The sequence below is a fragment of the Bactrocera latifrons genome, unplaced genomic scaffold, assembly GCF_001853355.1.
Source record: "Bactrocera latifrons isolate USDA-ARS-PBARC rearing strain unplaced genomic scaffold, ASM185335v1 scaffold_68, whole genome shotgun sequence".
Lineage (NCBI taxonomy): Eukaryota > Metazoa > Arthropoda > Insecta > Diptera > Tephritidae > Bactrocera > Bactrocera latifrons.
The window spans coordinates 540684-559297 of record NW_017537356.1 but is presented as its reverse complement, the minus strand read 5'-3'; the positions used below and the strand labels follow the sequence as shown (position 1 = coordinate 559297).

At 32.1% G+C, this 18614-nt stretch overlaps 2 protein-coding genes across 2 annotated transcripts in view; one reads left to right on the top strand and one right to left on the bottom strand.

Moving 5' to 3' along the window:
* Nucleotides 1-846: 846 nt before the first annotated feature.
* Nucleotides 847-10226, top strand: LOC108975693 (M-phase inducer phosphatase). Its single transcript, XM_018944391.1, has 4 exons — nucleotides 847-931; nucleotides 1562-2323; nucleotides 6381-6521; nucleotides 9007-10226. The coding sequence occupies exons 2-4, from the start codon at nucleotides 1753-1755 to the stop codon at nucleotides 9423-9425; spliced, it is 1131 nt and encodes a 376-aa protein (XP_018799936.1). The 5' UTR covers nucleotides 847-931; nucleotides 1562-1752; the 3' UTR covers nucleotides 9426-10226.
* A 3529-nt stretch (nucleotides 10227-13755) lies between these two features.
* LOC108975630 (L-threonine 3-dehydrogenase, mitochondrial) overlaps nucleotides 13756-18614 on the bottom strand; it is a 6411-nt gene continuing 1552 nt past the window's right edge. Inside the window, exons 2-6 of the mRNA XM_018944253.1 lie at nucleotides 17402-17651; nucleotides 16114-16240; nucleotides 15148-15295; nucleotides 14664-14769; nucleotides 13756-14560 (exon numbers count right to left, since the gene is read on the bottom strand). Of these exons, the coding sequence (XP_018799798.1) occupies nucleotides 14239-14560; nucleotides 14664-14769; nucleotides 15148-15295; nucleotides 16114-16240; nucleotides 17402-17651 (953 nt within the window). The 3' untranslated portion in view covers nucleotides 13756-14238. The remainder of the gene's footprint in view (nucleotides 14561-14663; nucleotides 14770-15147; nucleotides 15296-16113; nucleotides 16241-17401; nucleotides 17652-18614) is intronic.

Genomic DNA, 18614 nt, shown 5'->3' with positions numbered 1-18614 from the left:
ATTAAAAAAATTTTAAAATTAATTAAAAATCTGGTAAGAATATCATTTTTTTAATTTCTAATCCAATAAAGAAGAAGAAGAATCCAAAATTTTTGAATTATAAAATTCGTAAGGCTGATCTGTAAAAGTAAGCATATGTGAAACAAATATTATTAAATCGCAGAACAAATTCGCACAAACTTTTTGAACCGCCTTAAAGTATGCAAAGGTTTTAATAATGATTTAGGAAGACTTAAAATTCTTATAAAAGCTCACTATCACTCGCGATTCACAACCATAGTCCAGCAATGCCGGCAACCACACAGACATATTTCAATTTATTGCAGAGAACGTATATTTATGAACGTACGTTCTCTGTTTATTGCACATTTACAGCAGTAGATGGCGCAGTAGTACATGTTCTGCCAGAGAACGTTCCCTGCTGCCACGTGCAGGCAATGCTTCCGTTAAATAAGAAATTATTAAAGGTTTTCCAATTTATATTTTTTAGCCTAAAAAAATTAAATTTTCTATGTAACAAAAAATACTCATAAAAAATAGTACTAACAAAAATATGTACAAAAAAGACATTAATTAAAATTATAATTAAATAATGAAATTCGAAAATTTATAATTTTTACTTAAATAACTTCGCTAAAAATTTTTTTCGATTTTCAATGTATTAATTAGTAAATTAAATTCAATTTATACATTTAATGAGCTGCTGAAAAATGTTTTATTAATAAATGAAAAATCTCCGCCTTCGCGAACTTTTTTATTATTCCCATTAATGCAACCCTGTGTTAGTCGCACTTTGTTTTCGTACAATTCGATGTCAAATTGGAAACCAAACAATTCAGTGAAATTTGAAAAGTCGTCGCGAGTGGTTGTTTTTCTCAAGAAATAAACGTGTTACAACAAGTATATTGAATCGGTGGAAAAACGTCTAAAGGTAAGAGAAACGTGTAAAAACCTAATGGGGACCGACTACATACACTATACACGCCTACCTACCGCGTCCCGCAGCCGGATATATGTTCGTTTGCGAGTGTGTGCACTTTGTGTAGAGAAGACGCTTAGGTAAGGAGACGGTAAAAAGTAAATAAATGGATTTTTTCCGATTCCAACTGGTATTAAGTGTATTCGTGCCTTTCTTATTAATATGTATATATTTATTTTTAACTGCTGCCATCAGCATCAACGTGTTTTTATTTCTGAAATGATTTAATAATGTAATTTCAAATGGGCCGCATGACCGGCGGCTGGATGTGAATAGCAAAGAGTTGAGTGCAAGTATGTTTGTGTTTGTTTCTAAGTGCTGGCAAGTGTATATAAATGGTGGGGGAACCGGCGATATTGGTAGCGGTATATGCGGTGTGTGTTTGATTACGAAGCTCGCGTCAGCGTCGTTGACATCAATTAATTGCCAAAGACAGAACAACAACAATATTGTGCGAAAAAATAAACGAAGTCAACGGCCAAAAATAAAGCAATTAATTGTTGTTGAATATTTTTGTTTTAATTTTCTACTTATAAGTATTAGTGTATAATTGTTTTTTATGCACTCTTGTGTCTTTTATAGAATTAACGTGCGGTACAGTAGTACACAAATTTGGAGGGAAGAGGAAGCCTTGCACATTTTTTGGGAATTTTCCATCTACAACGCAGCTGCGTCAATTCATATATACGCTATATTGCTGACTTCACTTTTTGGACTTGTACAGTTCATACAGTTGGACCATCTACTTTGTGCTTGTTGTGGGAAAATCGAAAATGGTGCTGACGAACTTTGAGTGCTGGGCACATGGTGGCGGCGCAGTTATTGGTAATGATGAATTGCCGGTCAATTCTCGGCACATGGACATGTTTAATCCACGTGTGGTGCAGCAACGCTTGAACCCCGTCGATATAGGCACATCGCCTGTGTCACACATTTCCTCCAACGGTTATTATGGATTCTCCTATGTGAATGCAGCCCATGAACTAGGTAACAACCATCAGCACAACGGCATTACACACGACGCCAATAATACGAATATTAATTATAACAACAATAATAACACAAGTGTGCCAAATGCAAATGATGTCAATGGCATGCTGCCGATGATGCACACGGACATGGATGTTGGCGCTGCAACCGCTGGCGCAGCTGCTGATCTAGTTGCCACACAGCGCCGCAAGAAGCGCTACTTTGTGAGCGACGATGATTACGCCAACTGTGCATTGCTCAACGGTTGCGACAGCGGCGTTGGCGTACGGGACGTCGCAGTTGCCGGTTTGGATGGTTGCGCTCCCAAGCGCTGCCGCTACGACGATGACTATGCTGCCGCGCAGTATTGTAATGGTAATTTCATTCACCTTATTCTTTTTCTAGTGTTTATTTACGACATTTCTGTTTTATTTTGTTTTTATCTTGTATTTTGCTTACCACGTATTGTTGTTGTTATTCTTATTGGATTTTTTTGTTTGCTTTCCATGGCTTGTGTTTATATTTATTTGCTTTCATTTTGCTGTACGTGTTTATTGCAACGGCTAGTTGTTTTTGTATTCCTATTGTTTTTGTAATTGTGGGAGAACTTGAAGACATGTTTATTTTCTGCGTTAATTTAGAGGTCAAGTGAGTAAACTATAAACACATACATATGTGTATGTATGTATGTTTGTATGAAAAAACAGTACTCTGCTTGCTATGAATTCCATTACGAGTGGCACTAAACTTAATTAAATTACATTTTCACATGTTTGAATGTCAATTTTGTTAATAAATTTGTTTTAGTATTTTAAATAATAATAATTCGCTTTGAAATAAAACAAGAAAAGGTCTTAACTTTGCCTGTATCCAAGCAACCCTTCATGGGTGCTTTTTTATGCTTAAAATAGTACAAAAAGGTCTATATTGATTTTTATTGGTCAGTTTGTATGACAGCTATGTTATAACAGTCCGATCTTAACGATCTTCTAGGAAGAAAATATACCATGTTCAATGTATAAAGAATGTAGAGATGCAAAATATTTTAATAACACATTAATATCATTTAGCTGTTTTTTGTCAGTTCGGGTCAAATTTGATCAGATGTTAGAATTTGCGTTTTAGTTTGGAAATTTTTAACAAAATCGAAGTCAGTGTAAACTTAAACGACTTTTTATTTAGTTAGTAGTATTTTTTTTAGTTGTATTTTTTAGTAGTATTTTTTTATTTTAGTTTTTTTTTTATTAATTTTTTTTTCATTAATTTTTTATTTATTTATTTTTTTTTATTGAGTTTCCCACTGTTTCTTTTAAACACGCTGCCGTAATTTATACACTTTACGTTTCCTTCAACGAAAATGTGTTGCCCAATCACTGGCTTATCTATATTTTATTTTATATTTGTATTGTGGAAAATTACAAGCATTACATTTAATATAATCCACGTTGTAGGTGCTTTATGTTACAACGGCATATTGCCTAATGGTTTGCCAGCCGCTAGTCTAGCAAGGCCGAAACAAAGTATAAACCATCAGCGTTTTTTAATGATTAGACAACAAATAACCCAACAAGCAATAAGAACTTCGTCTACGCACAACTGATTTCAATTTTGTTAAAAAAAACTGTTTAGCTCACACTGCTTTGAAGTTTGTTAAAAAATTTCAAACCAAAACACAAGTCTCAGCAGCTGATCAAATATGAAACGAAATAAAAATTCACATAAGCATTCACACTGATTTCAAATTTTTTTTTAAATTTTAAAGTAAGACGCAAATCTTAACATCTAAACAAATTTGACCCGGACTGACAGAAAAATACTAACAATAAAAAAATCACATAATCTTCCACACTGATTTCAATTTTATTAAAAATTTTCAAACCAAAATGCAAATCTTGACATGTGATCAAATTTGTCCCGGACTGACAAAAATTAATAACTTAATAAAAAATTCGCACAAGCATTCACACTGGTTTCAAATTTGTAGAAACTTTTCAAACAAAAACACAAAATTTTAACATATGATCAAATTTGACCCGGACTGAAGAAAAATTAAATTTCTGACATTCTTCTGGTTTCGGTTTTGTTTCTAAGTACAATCATGAAATTTCGCTTAAAAATAGCTTTAAATGGTATATTTCCATTCAAACATAAATATGTATATATGTATGTATGTACATACGGTTATTTCGTTCACCTAATATATGTATGTATATGTATATTATATTAAACATTTTAATGACTCGTTCAAGCGTTTATGCATGGCTGGGAATTAGTATTGTGTCAGCACCTTGTATGTATGCATACATTCATACATATGTACATATGTAGGAACAACTCTTAAGTTGATGGCTTTGATGAGCCCCCTCAAAAAGCATTTAATAGAAATTTTTGCCGTGTGTTTTTTTTTATTTGTCGTGCGCACATAGTTCATAGTACAAAAACAATTTCATGCAGATAGTGGAGGCCCGACACAATTTTATTAAAAAAAATATAAGATAGTTTCACTTGTTTGTTAAAACTATTTTTTTTTATAGTTAAAGTGGGAATTGTCTGTTTATAAGTTAATTTAAAGTAAATAACTTTACGTGTTTGAGTATTATACTTTTTTTCTTTGCAAAAGATTTTCATATCAGTATAGGAAAGAAATTGTTAGTAAGACTAATTGATTATTGCACAATATTGATTTATTTATTATACCACAAAGGTGAATGTATGTAGAGTAAAGGAAGTATATCAATAGTTTTTAAGTCCACATGTATGTATGTATATGAAACAATAAAACCGTTAATTACGGCTGCACCCAAGATAAATACCTTTCACATATGGATTTTTTCTAGTATAAAAAAGTGAAAAGATCATTATCTTGATTTGATCGATCAATTTGTATGGCAGCTATGTATATGCTTTAGTAATCCGAGCTGAAAAGTTTCTCCGGTGATTTTACCGTTGCTTTGAACAATAATCTAAAAACCGAATTTTGTGAGGATATCTTGTCAAATAAAAAAAAATCCATACCAGGGCTGGATTTAGACCGATCAGTTTGTATGGCATCTACATATCTACATATGCTATACAAGTATTTGTCCGATGTGAGCAATTTCTTCGGATATTGTACCGTTACATTGGAAAATATTCTATGTCAAATTTCAAGAAGATATCCCTTCCAAAAAAAAAAAAGTTTTCCATACAATGACTAGATTATAAAAAATCGGTTTGTTTGGCAGGTATATGCTATAGTGGTCCGATTTGAAATTTTTTTTCGGAGATTATGCCTGCCAAGTTTTGTGAATATATCTCGTCAAATAAAATGATATAGTGGGCAATGGTGATCAAAAACTGGGGGAGTAGTTCGCGTATATACTAGCGGACGGACATGTTTAAATCAACTCAGCTCATCACGCGCTGCTCATTTGTATACTTTATACTGCCCCCGACGTTTCTTTTAGGYTCCCACAAACATCGTGGTAAACTTAATATTTACTGTTCAGAGTGTAAATATCTATAAATTTTGCATATAAACACGTGTCTTTATAACTTATTCACTTTCCATAATAATTAAAATATTTTTTTTATTAATAATACCATTTGCAATAAACTTGTATATATACATACATACATACATTTATGTAGTACATATGCAAAGCTACCTTGTCATAATAATGCTAAGAACCACCTCCACCCCCAACACTCCACTTGCGCTATTGATTGTTAGTYACAATGCAAAATAGCTTGACAAATGCAAATAAAAAACTGTTTCGCCCCAACTGTCATGTTCTGCTAAACATTGAAGTTTGACTAATTCTGCCGTTTATCTAAATTGCGCTGCACTTTTTGCTTTTATATACAGACATGCATATTCTATGTATATATGGAAATGTGCCATTATAATAAATGTATACATATCGACACACAATTGCTCGCTAATTAATTAAAAATGCGCCGCACATTCTTAGCGCGACCGGTATCTGCAGAGCAGCAGCGAGATGCCGGCGCTGCTGACGTTCGCGTGCAAAAAAGTTGATAATTTTTTATCGGCAAAGAAAAAAAGCTGTTCAGCAACTATGTGTATTTTTTTGATTTTGAGTTTACAGCACATTTATTTTTATACATTTGGGTCACGCAACTTACGGCGTTGTTGACTGCTGCACAGTGTTGCCGTGAGTCAGCGCTGACTGTGACTGCGCGGCGGCAGCGCACAGTTCAAGATAAGGTGTTATGACTTGTTTTAGTAATATTGTAATTACCTATGCCAGAAATATGGAAAATTTTTCTTAACCTCTGCTCCATATTGTTTTTACTAATCTTTACCGTTATTTGTAAATATTTTTGTTTAAAACTATATTTTTGCTTACACGCTTTCAATGAATGCATGCTTCTTTATATGTATAAAATATTGTGTGTTTTATCAACATGTGTGTGTATGTTTTTACAGATTTCTTCTCGCTCCCCTCTACACAAATTGGCACACAGTCTTGTCTAATGGATACTGAGGACATACAACAGCAACAGCAACCACAGGTAGATGTCAATAACGGCGCAGCAAATCTCACCAATCAAACCACCAATACAACAAGTAATACACACTATAACACAACACAACAGCACGATCAACTGTGGCAACAACAACAACAACAGCAAGTARTTAATGCTTCCAATTATMAGCAACAAGATGAAGCGCAAGCACCTCCAGTAGTTGTATACCAACAACAAYATACTTACCAAGGTCACTTGCATCGCGCCAATCGGGGTGTTAGTCGTTGCTTATTGTCGCACATGATCTAAATTAGACCAAACACAAACATATCGCCCAGCGCAAATACCATTTAGCAAATCATTAGATTAACACAAAATATAACGAATATATTTAAAAAAATTGCAATGAAAATTCATGAATTTCACATAACAATTAAAATTTTTTATAACTAACAACGTATTACTTTTTTTAATTTTTCAAATTTACAACGAATTAGGTTTTGGTGTATTAATTTATGTTTATTGTTAGCTTTTATGCAATATTAGAGCAACTTTGAGTACCTACGCTTAGTATAATTCTATTATAAATTAAAATATGTATAATTGAACGAAATTAGTAATTATATTTTAAGCAACAAGCAACCAAACCACCTCAGATGCAATACTAAAAACACTACTCAAATACCTGGTAACGCAATATATAAATATATACATACTTATACATACATACATATGTATGTATGTAAATATGGTTTTTTGTAAAATATGTATTTATGTAAATTATTTGATTATTTTGCAACTGCAACTGCAACTTTTTTGTATGCAGAAATGTACTTAAATGAAATTGAAGTGAAATTGCTTGTGAAATTAAACGCAAGGCAWATAAATTATTTAATAAAAATGTATGCATGATTACACTTTGTGCTAAAATAGGAGAATATGCATTATGAACACTTTTGGCACATATTTCTATACACAGCATATTTCATTTGTAAGGTTCAGTTTTTTGAACGCGCGTATATGTATGTACTTTAATTGCTATTGCAGACCGGTCGTGGCAAAAGTGTTGATAAATTTTGAAAAAATGTGACTAATTATACAGAATGGCAAAAAAGTATGTGAAATAATGCTTATAAACGTTTAACATGAGCATATGAGCGTTTGAGCATTAAATATATGTAATAATATTTTTTACAGTACTAAATATTGTCAAATCTCAGCCACATTAAATTTTTAGCAAAGAAGCATACACATGGCAACAATTTAATTACAACATTTATAAAATTGCAAATAAAGCACAATTCTGAAATTTATTTATATTTTGTATATTTAAATATGCTAATTTTAGACAAAGTATTATTATAATATATAAATATGTAATTTTTTTTATACAAGCGCTCCAAAAATTACATAATTGAGACATTGTTCTTCTAACTGTTTGGCGACTAGAAATGACTAACATAACGATTGGTACACGTATTTTAGCAATGACTTGTTAAAACTTTAGGTTGCACTCAGAGTGAACGTTGAAAGACGAGCCGACCGTTTTTTCCCATTTGCACAATACGCGCTTTTACGCTGGCTCAGCTTTAAAGTCCATTTAGCGTGCMCATATTTAGATACTGCTTGTGTTGATAATTTACAAAGAGCATATGTACATACATACAAGTCTTCAAACAAACAACACAATGTCCTTGCGCTTGTGTGCCAATTTAGGCAAGTGAACCGCAAATATTAATTATATTAATGCAAGCAATACAACAATTTGTATATAAATCTTTCACAGGATTCATTTTGTTATGCCAGTAAATTATTTTGTATTTCTCAAAAAATATAACCTCATTTTCGTATTGGCTAAATTCTTGCTCATACTCATGCTGTTGTTGTKTTGTTGTCATGCCGTTCATACATGTGCATAAAATGAACTACTAAAAGTCAGTGCAAATTCTACACAATTACAAATATGTATGTATGTATTAGTGTGTCCGTTATTTCTCAATTTGTTCAATTTTGTTTTGCAAACATATGTACATTTGAAGTTTAAATTTTGCCTACCCAATGTAAACAAGCTATTTTTTTAGTAGAAATTCTATTCTACAAAAACTGTCAATGATTTTTTTTTATAAAAACATTCCTTTACAAGTTATACACAGTTGGATGCACATGAACATGCATGCACGAGATTTATACATGTTCCCCATACGACATGGTGTACCATATSAACACAGTACAATTGATGCAAAACGTTAACTGCGTATAACTTCTGAAGTAATAGTTTTATGACAAACATCACCTTTTTGTAAATCAATCACTTGTAGATTTATTTATTTTAGACGTAAATAATATTTATTACAAAAGCTCAAAAAATTCTATATAAAATATATAGAAAAATCAAAATTATGGTCTAAATTGAAAAATTAAAGTGCAAAAATTTAAACTTCACTATAAACGCAAATAAAACAAAAAAAAAATATCAAATTGGGTTATAATTGATAATCTAAAACACAAAAATATTCCAACTTGGACGCATTCAAATATTTTCTTACTTAAAGTCATTCACTCACTCTCTTCTTACTTTCTTACAGCAAAAAAATGTCAACAAGCCATAAATTGTGGCATTAATTTAAACATATATCACAACAATAATAATAATGTAATTAACGAATATAACAACAAACTCTTTTACAATAACCAACGACGTTTGGGTAGCGGGAAGAGAGGAAGTGTTGACAAAAGTTGTGAAAACAGCAGTACTGAAGATATGCTACACGATCATGTTGTCGGTGTTAAAGCGAACAATACATATTTAAGACAGCAAGCAAAGTTTCCTGCATTTGCTGCTGATTGCATTGGTGGTAAGAGTGCTGCAGTGGAAGCAGCAGCTGGAAGCAGCAACGAGGATAATTCCGTCTTAGCTGCGTTGTATAACAAAACACACGGCGGCGCATTTTATCACTTTACAGTAAGCAGCAACGACAAACAACCGTATGTTGAGGATATTTGAGCAGAATGTTATAGTATGAGAAGCGACGCGTTAATGAACCCGACTAGCTCCTTATAGCCAAATCAAAAAAAGTAATAAAACTAAAAACGAATGTTTGCTTATGCATGTGTCTAAATATAAGTACGATTTTTTTGTGTATCAGTGAGAGATACATATTATAGCACGAATTTAACAGTTTCTAAAATTATGCATTAAGTTTGAGTTCAAAAGTTAGCCAAGGGCAACAGCGCAGTGAAAAAAAATAAAGGAATATAGTAAGAATGAAACTTGAAATTGTGTGCGAGCGTGTGAATGAGACGCCTTGAATACGAATGGGTGATAAGAAATAAAATTGTGCACAAATAAAAGTTATGCATGCAAAGAAATATTGGAATAATAAATGAATTAAATCAAAATATTTGTAAATCGAATTGTATTTCAATATATTAACCACCTAATTATGCATATGCGTACGTGTATACTCGCAGGAAACCATATCACGAAATAAAAACCGAAAAAACCACTAACTTTTTAAACTATTATATTAAAATAAAAATAAATAATATACATAACTACGTTTACCCTATTTACAATGAAGCATGCTACTTGTCGTTAGTATTAACAAGTGAACGCTTAGTAAACTACTATTAGTTGAATTTAAGTTTACTTAACTTTATAAGCTAATTGAAATTGTATGAAGAAGGCAATTATTTATGGAATTGAAGAATTTGTCTAAATTGTAATAAGTATGGTATGAGGAATTGAAATCAAATAAATTGAAGAAATACATTGAACACAGTATGCAGCACATAATACAGAATACATTGAAATTTTATATTCTTTAACATGAAGGTATGCAGGGCGCCATGGGACAATAGACCTATAATCGCGGTGCATTCCTCGTTATTAATCTAATGCAAAGCGCCTTAGAGCGAAAATTGGGACGAGAGGAGTATATAGGATACAGCAATTGTTAAAGATAAAATCGGCAAAAATTGTTGCAGAGCACCGGGTCCCCCTAAGAACTCTGGGCACGGTAGGAGTAGTCGCGGGGTCTTCCAAGCTTTTCCGTTCACTGGACGTACATATAAACTCCATACCGTAATTTATTTGTTCTAATGTCTCTATACGACAATTTGCATTAATTATATTTCTTCTACAAATCTATATGAGACAAAGCCCTGGTGACAACCTGTCGAATTTCTGTATGTTTTATGCATTACACTTGTTATATAAGAAATATTAAAAGTTTTTCACTCACCTTAATTCTCAATAATATTTGGAATGCCGCCGCTGTAATATAAGAGTAAAAATCTATTATACCCAATGCTTTTGAATTTATTTATATATATATGTACCTGCAAGCGCTCAAGTAAAGAACAACTCCTGCGCTGAACTGTGATTCCTGTAAAAAAAATACACCAAACACAAAGTAACAAGCCACTACTTCATTTAATTATGAAACACAACACATACACTGACTAGTTTCATCATAACTCACTATAACTATGCATTTTTTAACACAATTTTCTTAAATTAAACTTATTTTACTGCTACCGACGCGAACATTTACGCGGAACTGCTACAAAATCCGCGGAAATTCCAGGCGCAGAGTTGCTTTTAAACACAAAGTACAATAATAGTGGTATTCCGAATTGGCTGGAAAGTCATGGAGACATGGAAATAAATGAAGATAAATAAGAACTGTCAAAATATTAATTATACTTTAACTTCGAAATGTTGTGTTATATTATATTATTATATGAATAATACAATGCAATTTACAATATTTTAAGGCGACATCTGTCGAAAAAATCGATATCAATTACGACGGAAATATTTTATAGTACTTGAAATTATTGTGAATGTGTTGCAATTACTCATAATTTCCTGTGACCGCAAGTGGCAAAAGCGTACACTGTGGCATAAACAACATTTGTGATAGCGCCAACAGATGGCGCTACGTCGGTTGTAACACTTCCACATCTACTCAAACAACAAAATGCAGTCAGCTTGCCCAATTTATTGCACTTAAATTTTTACTGAATAATAAATGCTATATTTTACTTACCACAATTCGTAAGAACATTTATAGCGCCACTGTATTAATTAAACAGCAATGCCTAGCCAGTATTTGTGCATATTTATACATTTAACAAAGTTTCCACGTACACATCCATGCATCTGCATGTCCATACATGAGACGACTTTTACGCCGCTTTGCATTTGCTGTGAAAATACACTAAACATTATGCTAAGGACAATATTTCATTCAATTACGAAGCACAATACTTTTAATGATAACATTTACTATAAATTACTTAAAAATTTACACTTTTGAACACAATTTTCACAAGTTCGTCTYAATAAGCCACTACGGACGCGGAAATTTACGCGGAACTGTAAATTGACAGCTTCCAGGCGCAGAGTTGCYTTCAAGTACAAAAACTAAATTCACAAACCGACTGGAAAATTATGGAATAGTGCCACTTATAGAAAAAAATGYTGACTCTTGAAGTTATATTGCTTACAGATTTACCCATAAAGTTAATATACGTTTAATAATTAAAGTGTGTTATTTAATATAAATCTCTATAMTAAATATCAAGTTCATTTTGCAAATAATAAGCATGTTTGACGAATAATAAATACCACCAGAATACTATGTTTTACAGCAGCATCTGTCGGCAATAATCAATATCAATTACTACGGAAGCAATTAAGTGCAYAAATTTATTTGAATAATTCCTGTTCCTATGGTTAAATTGAATACGCTTTTAAAAAGTTAAAAAAGATAATTGAAATTTGATAATACAAATAATATTATTTCCAATTTTTTCTAAACTGTCAACATGAATGCAACGCTGTCTATTGAAAATATTTGTCGCCATTTTAACTTTACTTTCCAATAATGATTTCCTAGGCCTTAAAAGTCGAAGCTTATTATCATTGTGTGCCTTACGAATAATTCTCTAAATTAATTTCTGCCAGCAAGTTGTTTATAAAATCGTGCAAATGCATGTACATATAATAAATACCTGCAAAATGCACWTTATTGGAAAATGTACGAGTAAAAAGCAGCAAGTATACCAAGGACAACGCTTGCTTAAATTTTCGCTGCTACAACTCTAAATAGGTATATTTCAAATAAAACTTTACCATACTAAATATTTTAAGTATATGTATATTTATTTAACTTTATTGAAGAAGTGTATTTTATTCATAAATTATGCGGAAAAATAACCTAAAAAAGCGAGGTCAAGGTCTTGCTTAGAGTTTCCCTGCCACAACTATAAAGAGGTATGTATATACGTAAATGATACTTTACCATACCCAATAATTAAAGTTTATATTTATTTAATATTTTTTGGAACATCAAAGTATCGATATCGATATCGATATATAGACAAATTCATGCAATAAGCTTCTTTGCTACTTCGGAAGCGCTGCCRCCGACTGATGGCAGAATTCTGTCGCTACTACGACAACAACTGGTGGCTGCTYATTCTCATTGTTTCATATCCCCAACATATGCGAAGATCACATAATAATTATAAAATCTTCAACACCTGGGTAAGTGTCAATTAATTTTTAATGTACTAGGAGCTTCATTAAAATCGCTTTGGCGAAAAACAACAATTATCTTGTTAAAAATATTACAATGCCAGGTATAAAGTATACATACGTACATAAGTACATACATATGTATTTACCATGTACCAGTGCATTACTATCCAGGTAAATTTCTTGTTTTTGCTTTCGTTGTTTTTCGACCTGAATTAGTCAAATATAATGCACAGCTTCTTGTTTACTAAAACTTTACTTAATGCATTTTAGTAATGTTACAAACGTACACACGAATGTGCATACCTCTGCATACCTGGCAATTAATGCAATTAATGCCCCTTTCGCTGCGCTTGAAAAGGATGCGATTTCGTTAACTTGTATTTTGCGTTATACTTCGCATATGGTTTATCAATAGGCGAAAAGAAATACTTTTTTGCAGCTATGTTGAAAGTACTCTGGCTTCTCTTCAGTTGTCGAATAAATCTTTCGCCTTTTACTAAAGATTTCCGTGGAGAGGAGCATATTAATGAGTCTATAAGAATTTTTGTAAGGTTTGCAACCATTTTTGGTAGTGAACCGCTAATTAATGCATTAAAATTTTGTACAGYTGTCGAGGTWAATAATTTTTAGAAATGAACTACTGATGATTTTAAGACTATCATTTAAAATTCTAAAATGATTATACGCTCCATGAAATCTAAAGACTATGATTAATTATTTTTAAAATGATGTATGCTCTTTATTAAACTAAATTAATCCAGAAAATTAATTATGTACAGCTTTAAGAGACTTATTAATATTAAAGTTTAACTTCATAATACTAAGTATTTTAAAAAATATTTATATATAATAAATGCCAAGTTTGAGAATGATAGAATACAAGATTACGCCAAACACCAACTTGTGACGTAATACTTTGGATATGAAAAGAAGCAGAAGCGTACAACTGCTTGGAAATTGTAAACAAAATCTAAACACTGCCGTTAATTCGCTAAATATACTAAATTTAATATTTTAGTGTGAAAAGGTTTTGGTAAAATGAATAAAATATTGTGGCGAAAAATATTTTGGTAATTTTTTAATAAATGTTAATTAAATATCTATTGACAAMATAATTGTCAATTAAGTGAACAATTAAAAGCTACAGAGCAATTTGTTTTTGTAAYGATTGTATAGCCTCAACCGAAAAAAGTAACGCTAAATATTTCTCATAATATTGTAATCTAACATTTCTGAGCAAGTWTTAAGAATTGTTTGGTTAAAGCATTCACGTCAAAGAAGCACGCACTTTGTCATCTTCYAGCTTAATAAAGTTTTCACGCACATCCTTCACCATAAAACTAACCAAGTTCTTCAARTCRTATTTATGCTGCCAACCCCAGTCGCGGCGCGCCTCAGAATCGTCAAAGACTTGTGGCCATGAATCGGCAATATCCTGTCGACTATCTGGCTTGTAAGTCACGTGCAAATTGGACACATAACTACTTAATTCATCGACCAGTTCTTCCGGTGTAAAAGACATAGCCGTTACATTATAGACACGCCGTTTCAGATTTACCGATGGTGCGCGCATAAATTCCAGTAAGGCACTGCAAAGTTGGTGGCAATTAGCAAAATATATTTCAATAGAAATTAATATATTTCAATAGCGTTTTAAACCATTAGTGGCTATGTACAGATTTTTAAACTCACCGCAGACAGTCTTCTATATACATCATTGGCAGACGTGTGTCTGGACGCAAGTAGCAGGTGTACTTGCCGCTGCGCAGTGCTTCGTGGAAAATGGCGACAGCGTAATCTACGAAAAATAAGAAAAGTTGGGTTAAACTCATTACGTTCTGAATTATTGGATTCACCATATCTGCAGCAAAGCATTRTGTACGCTCCAGTGTTTTTGGCCTTTATTCACTACTCAATTATTGGAAATAGCAACGCTTTTGCGCACATAAATTGCACATTTAATAAAGTGAAAACAATAATCGCAATAATCATATTTTTATTATTGCAATAATCACATTTTCATTATTGTTTTGAAAATTGTGATTTTGTTTGCATTACTCCTTGATAATTGAAATTTATTGTGATGACGAGCCAAATCGCATTTTATTAAAGTTTATTTTCATTCACTGGAAAAATTTGTATTTCAAAAATATGCAAATTTCTCAAAAGTACTCACCAGTAGTACCACCGCCTGGTGGATCGCTKGAAATAACACCGGGGAAACGCAAGCATCTAAAATCCAAGCCAAATTTATGGTAATAATATTCGCCCATGAGTTCGGCATGCACTTTCGAGACGCCATACATTGTGCGCGGACGTTGAATCTACATTTGTTATATAAAACGGAGTTAGTTGTATAGGAATTGAAAATAAAAACTTAAGTAATTAACTAACTAGCATAATTATACATTGAATACAAACTGGACGATCAAAATCAAGACCTTGTAAAAGAAACTTTTTTATTTGAATATTTATTATTTTGATATTTTMAAAAATTTTGGCATAAAGAATTGTTTAAGGCATCGATACAAGATCCGAAGAATTTTGTTTAGAACGGACTAGTATGCCATATAGCTAACATACAAACTGAAGGATAAAAATCGAGCTGTTATATGAAAAAACTTTTTACTTGAGGAGATATTTACATCAAATTTGGCATGTAGTATTGTCCAAAGCAACAGCAAAATCACCGAAAAAGTTTTCAGATCGGACCAGAACTTGTTAGAAAATCATTAAAAWTWAAAAAAAAATCTGTGCTTTAGTTAAGACCAAAATCTAGGTATTGAACGAAGGAAATACAAAAAAACGAATAATCAGATTACATAATAAATACAAATTTTTTTTTTTATTAATTAAAGCTAAACAAAAATATCTTCATTMAAGATCTTGTAGCTGACATCGTGGGCGCAACTTTTCAAGACTGGACCTCTAAAACTTTTACTCAAATCAATTTGAGAATTTTGGGCAATATTCCAGAGTTGTTAGAAAATTAAATAAAACAAAAAAATAATTTTTTTGATAATTTTTTAATACCATAAATATTTACTGATAATGCAAGGGCAATTGCAGTAAATTTTTAATGCACTACACTCAGCTATGCTGCACAYGACACATACTCGTAATAAATGTTGCAAATACTCACTGTTACATTTGGAGTTGGATTGCGCGGACTGTCTGGGCCGAATGCGCCAATTGTGCTTGGCACAAAAATGCGTAAATTGTACTGTTTCGCCAGTTCGATGACATTATGCACACCCTCGATGTTGACGCTGAAATAATTCAGAAATAAATAAATTAAAACCGTATGGGGAAGCAAGGCACAAAAATGTTATTGTTGATATCACGCTATTACTTTGTACAGTTATTTTGTAATCACTTTGCGTGTTTAAGTGAAAGTCTTCCTCAGTTATGATAGAAARTGAACGTGCAGGCGATGAAAATGAATGAAAAGAACTAATGCCACAAAGTAAAACAAAAACACATGGACGCTAGGGTTTAATGGAAACCCAGAAACTGTTGCTACAGAGTATAATAGTTTAATTCACTGAACAGTTGTATCACCTGAAACTAATCGAGTTAGATATTTAGGGTTATATATATTTATAAATGAYCAGGATGATAAGAAGAGTTGAAATCCGAGTGACTGTCTGTCTGTCCRTCCATCCGTGSAAGCTCTAACTTGAGTAAAAATTGAGACATCGTAATGAAACTTGGTATATATGTATGTATGTACATTGAGACAAAAATGTAAGCGGGAATTGTTAATAAAACACAGAATATTTAATTATTTATCGATATTTATCTTGTMGCATTCAAAGTAATCCCCACTAGATGTCCCAATTCAATTCTTTGAAAAAAAAATTCAGCTTTATCGCGACCAGTTGGGCAAAAACACATTCCATATCGAACGGACTAGCGAGAGATATCGGCTCTCTTATCATTTCTCTAACACATGCCTGGGAATTGTYAAGCACCATATCCTTCACTTTTTTAATATTTTTAACAGTTGAACAGATCGAAGGTCGTCCAGAAAATCTCTTCAACGATCTCTCGACCGTCTTTGAAGGCTTTGTACTACTCGTAAGCTTCTGTGTTTGATAAAACGATTTCCYACACGAAATTTGGATAAAAGTACAAAATTTGAGACAAATTCTTTATTAGCTATTTGTATCCATTAGGCTCATAATATATCAAATACCCGGGGAATTTAATTACAATTTCCGGGTGCCCTTTTGTCACAGTATATACAAGTATAGTATATATAATTGCTTGGATTCCGATTCTCTGACATTTTACATCTTTAGAGATTTCCCTGCTTTYGATTCTTACAAATTACAAGAGTATAAAATATTTGTTTACATCCAAACATAGCCTTCCTTACTTGTTGATTTATAAAATGAATATACCTAGTATGTAAACGCAATACTTACCGCACCGCCAGTGGTACATTTTGTTCACCGATCGCGCTCAACAATGCGGAGAAATGTATCAGCCAATCGATGCGATTATCAACGACAATCTTTTGCAGACCCTTGAAGTCTAAAATGTCAGCAAATATGTAGGGACCGCTTTCTATAACCTCCTTGCTTGGTTTAATGATATCTGAGAGTACAACGCTCTCWGGGCCATATTGAGCGCGCAAAAGTTTGGCGCACTCTATRCCGAGTTGCCCAAGGCCACCTGGCGAAGGGAGAAAGAGAAAATTTTGCAATTCAATAATGATTTTACTAAGTCGTTTTTCATTAGTAGACAGAAAAAATATTAAATTTTAATAAAAAATTATATTTAATTTGCAAGCAAATTTTACAAAAAAAAATAATTTTAATAATATACATGTTAGAAAAAATATCATTCTTCCTCAAACATCAAATTTTGTTCATACTTCAGCGCATATTTTTCTCAAAATTGGTACACAATATTTTTCTTACTTCTTCTTCTTTATTTTCTTACTATAATAAATATCGGGTCATATTATACGTAAATAAATGGCAGAAAATTGTTTTTGCTTAACGAGCACATTTGGCATATTTCGTTTCATTTGATAATTTTTGATGATTGCGCATATTTTTAGTAACAAGATGTTATTTTCGCAAATCAAAAATGAAACAAAAACAACTACAATAAGATGAAGCGCATTAGAGACGAAAGATAAAACATCAGAAATTAAATGAAAAATAATTGACGAGCGTACTGAGTTCGGCAGGAGGTAAAGGAAGGACAAAGTAGAATTGTGAAGGGTTAAAAGTGGTTGAACTCAATCAAAGAAGTTGTATGACAAAATTGTAGGTAATCAAAAGAACAACAACTTTTACATTTACTTCTCTTTCACTTAACCACAGAACTTATGTGAAAATTTCAAATTTTCAAATTTTTGAGTTTGTTTTATTTCTTTTCTTAAAACAAAAAAAAAACCTTTTGTCGTAATCGGTCTTATTTCCCAAACACAGTATATGAAGAGTCGAAATATTCAAGTTTTTGGGGTTTTTTTTGTTTTTTCTTATAAAATTATTTTTTTTACGAAATTTATCTTATTTCCCCGAGTAATCTGTAAATATTAAGGAGATCTTATTTCGACTTAAAATCGAAAAAACGTAATTTTCAATCTGGTCTCACCTTAAAATATCAGAGTTTTTTAAAAAGTCA

Excerpts from the sequence above, each read along its gene's own strand:
- LOC108975693 (XM_018944391.1), top strand. The coding sequence starts at position 1,753 with ATGGTGCTGACGAACTTTGAGTGCTGGGCACATGGTGGCGGCGCAGTT. Across the intron at positions 2,324-6,380 it reads TGCCGCGCAGTATTGTAATG|ATTTCTTCTCGCTCCCCTCT; the intron begins GTAATTTCATTC and ends ATGTTTTTACAG. Across the intron at positions 6,522-9,006 it reads TCAAACCACCAATACAACAA|CAAAAAAATGTCAACAAGCC; the intron begins GTAATACACACT and ends ACTTTCTTACAG.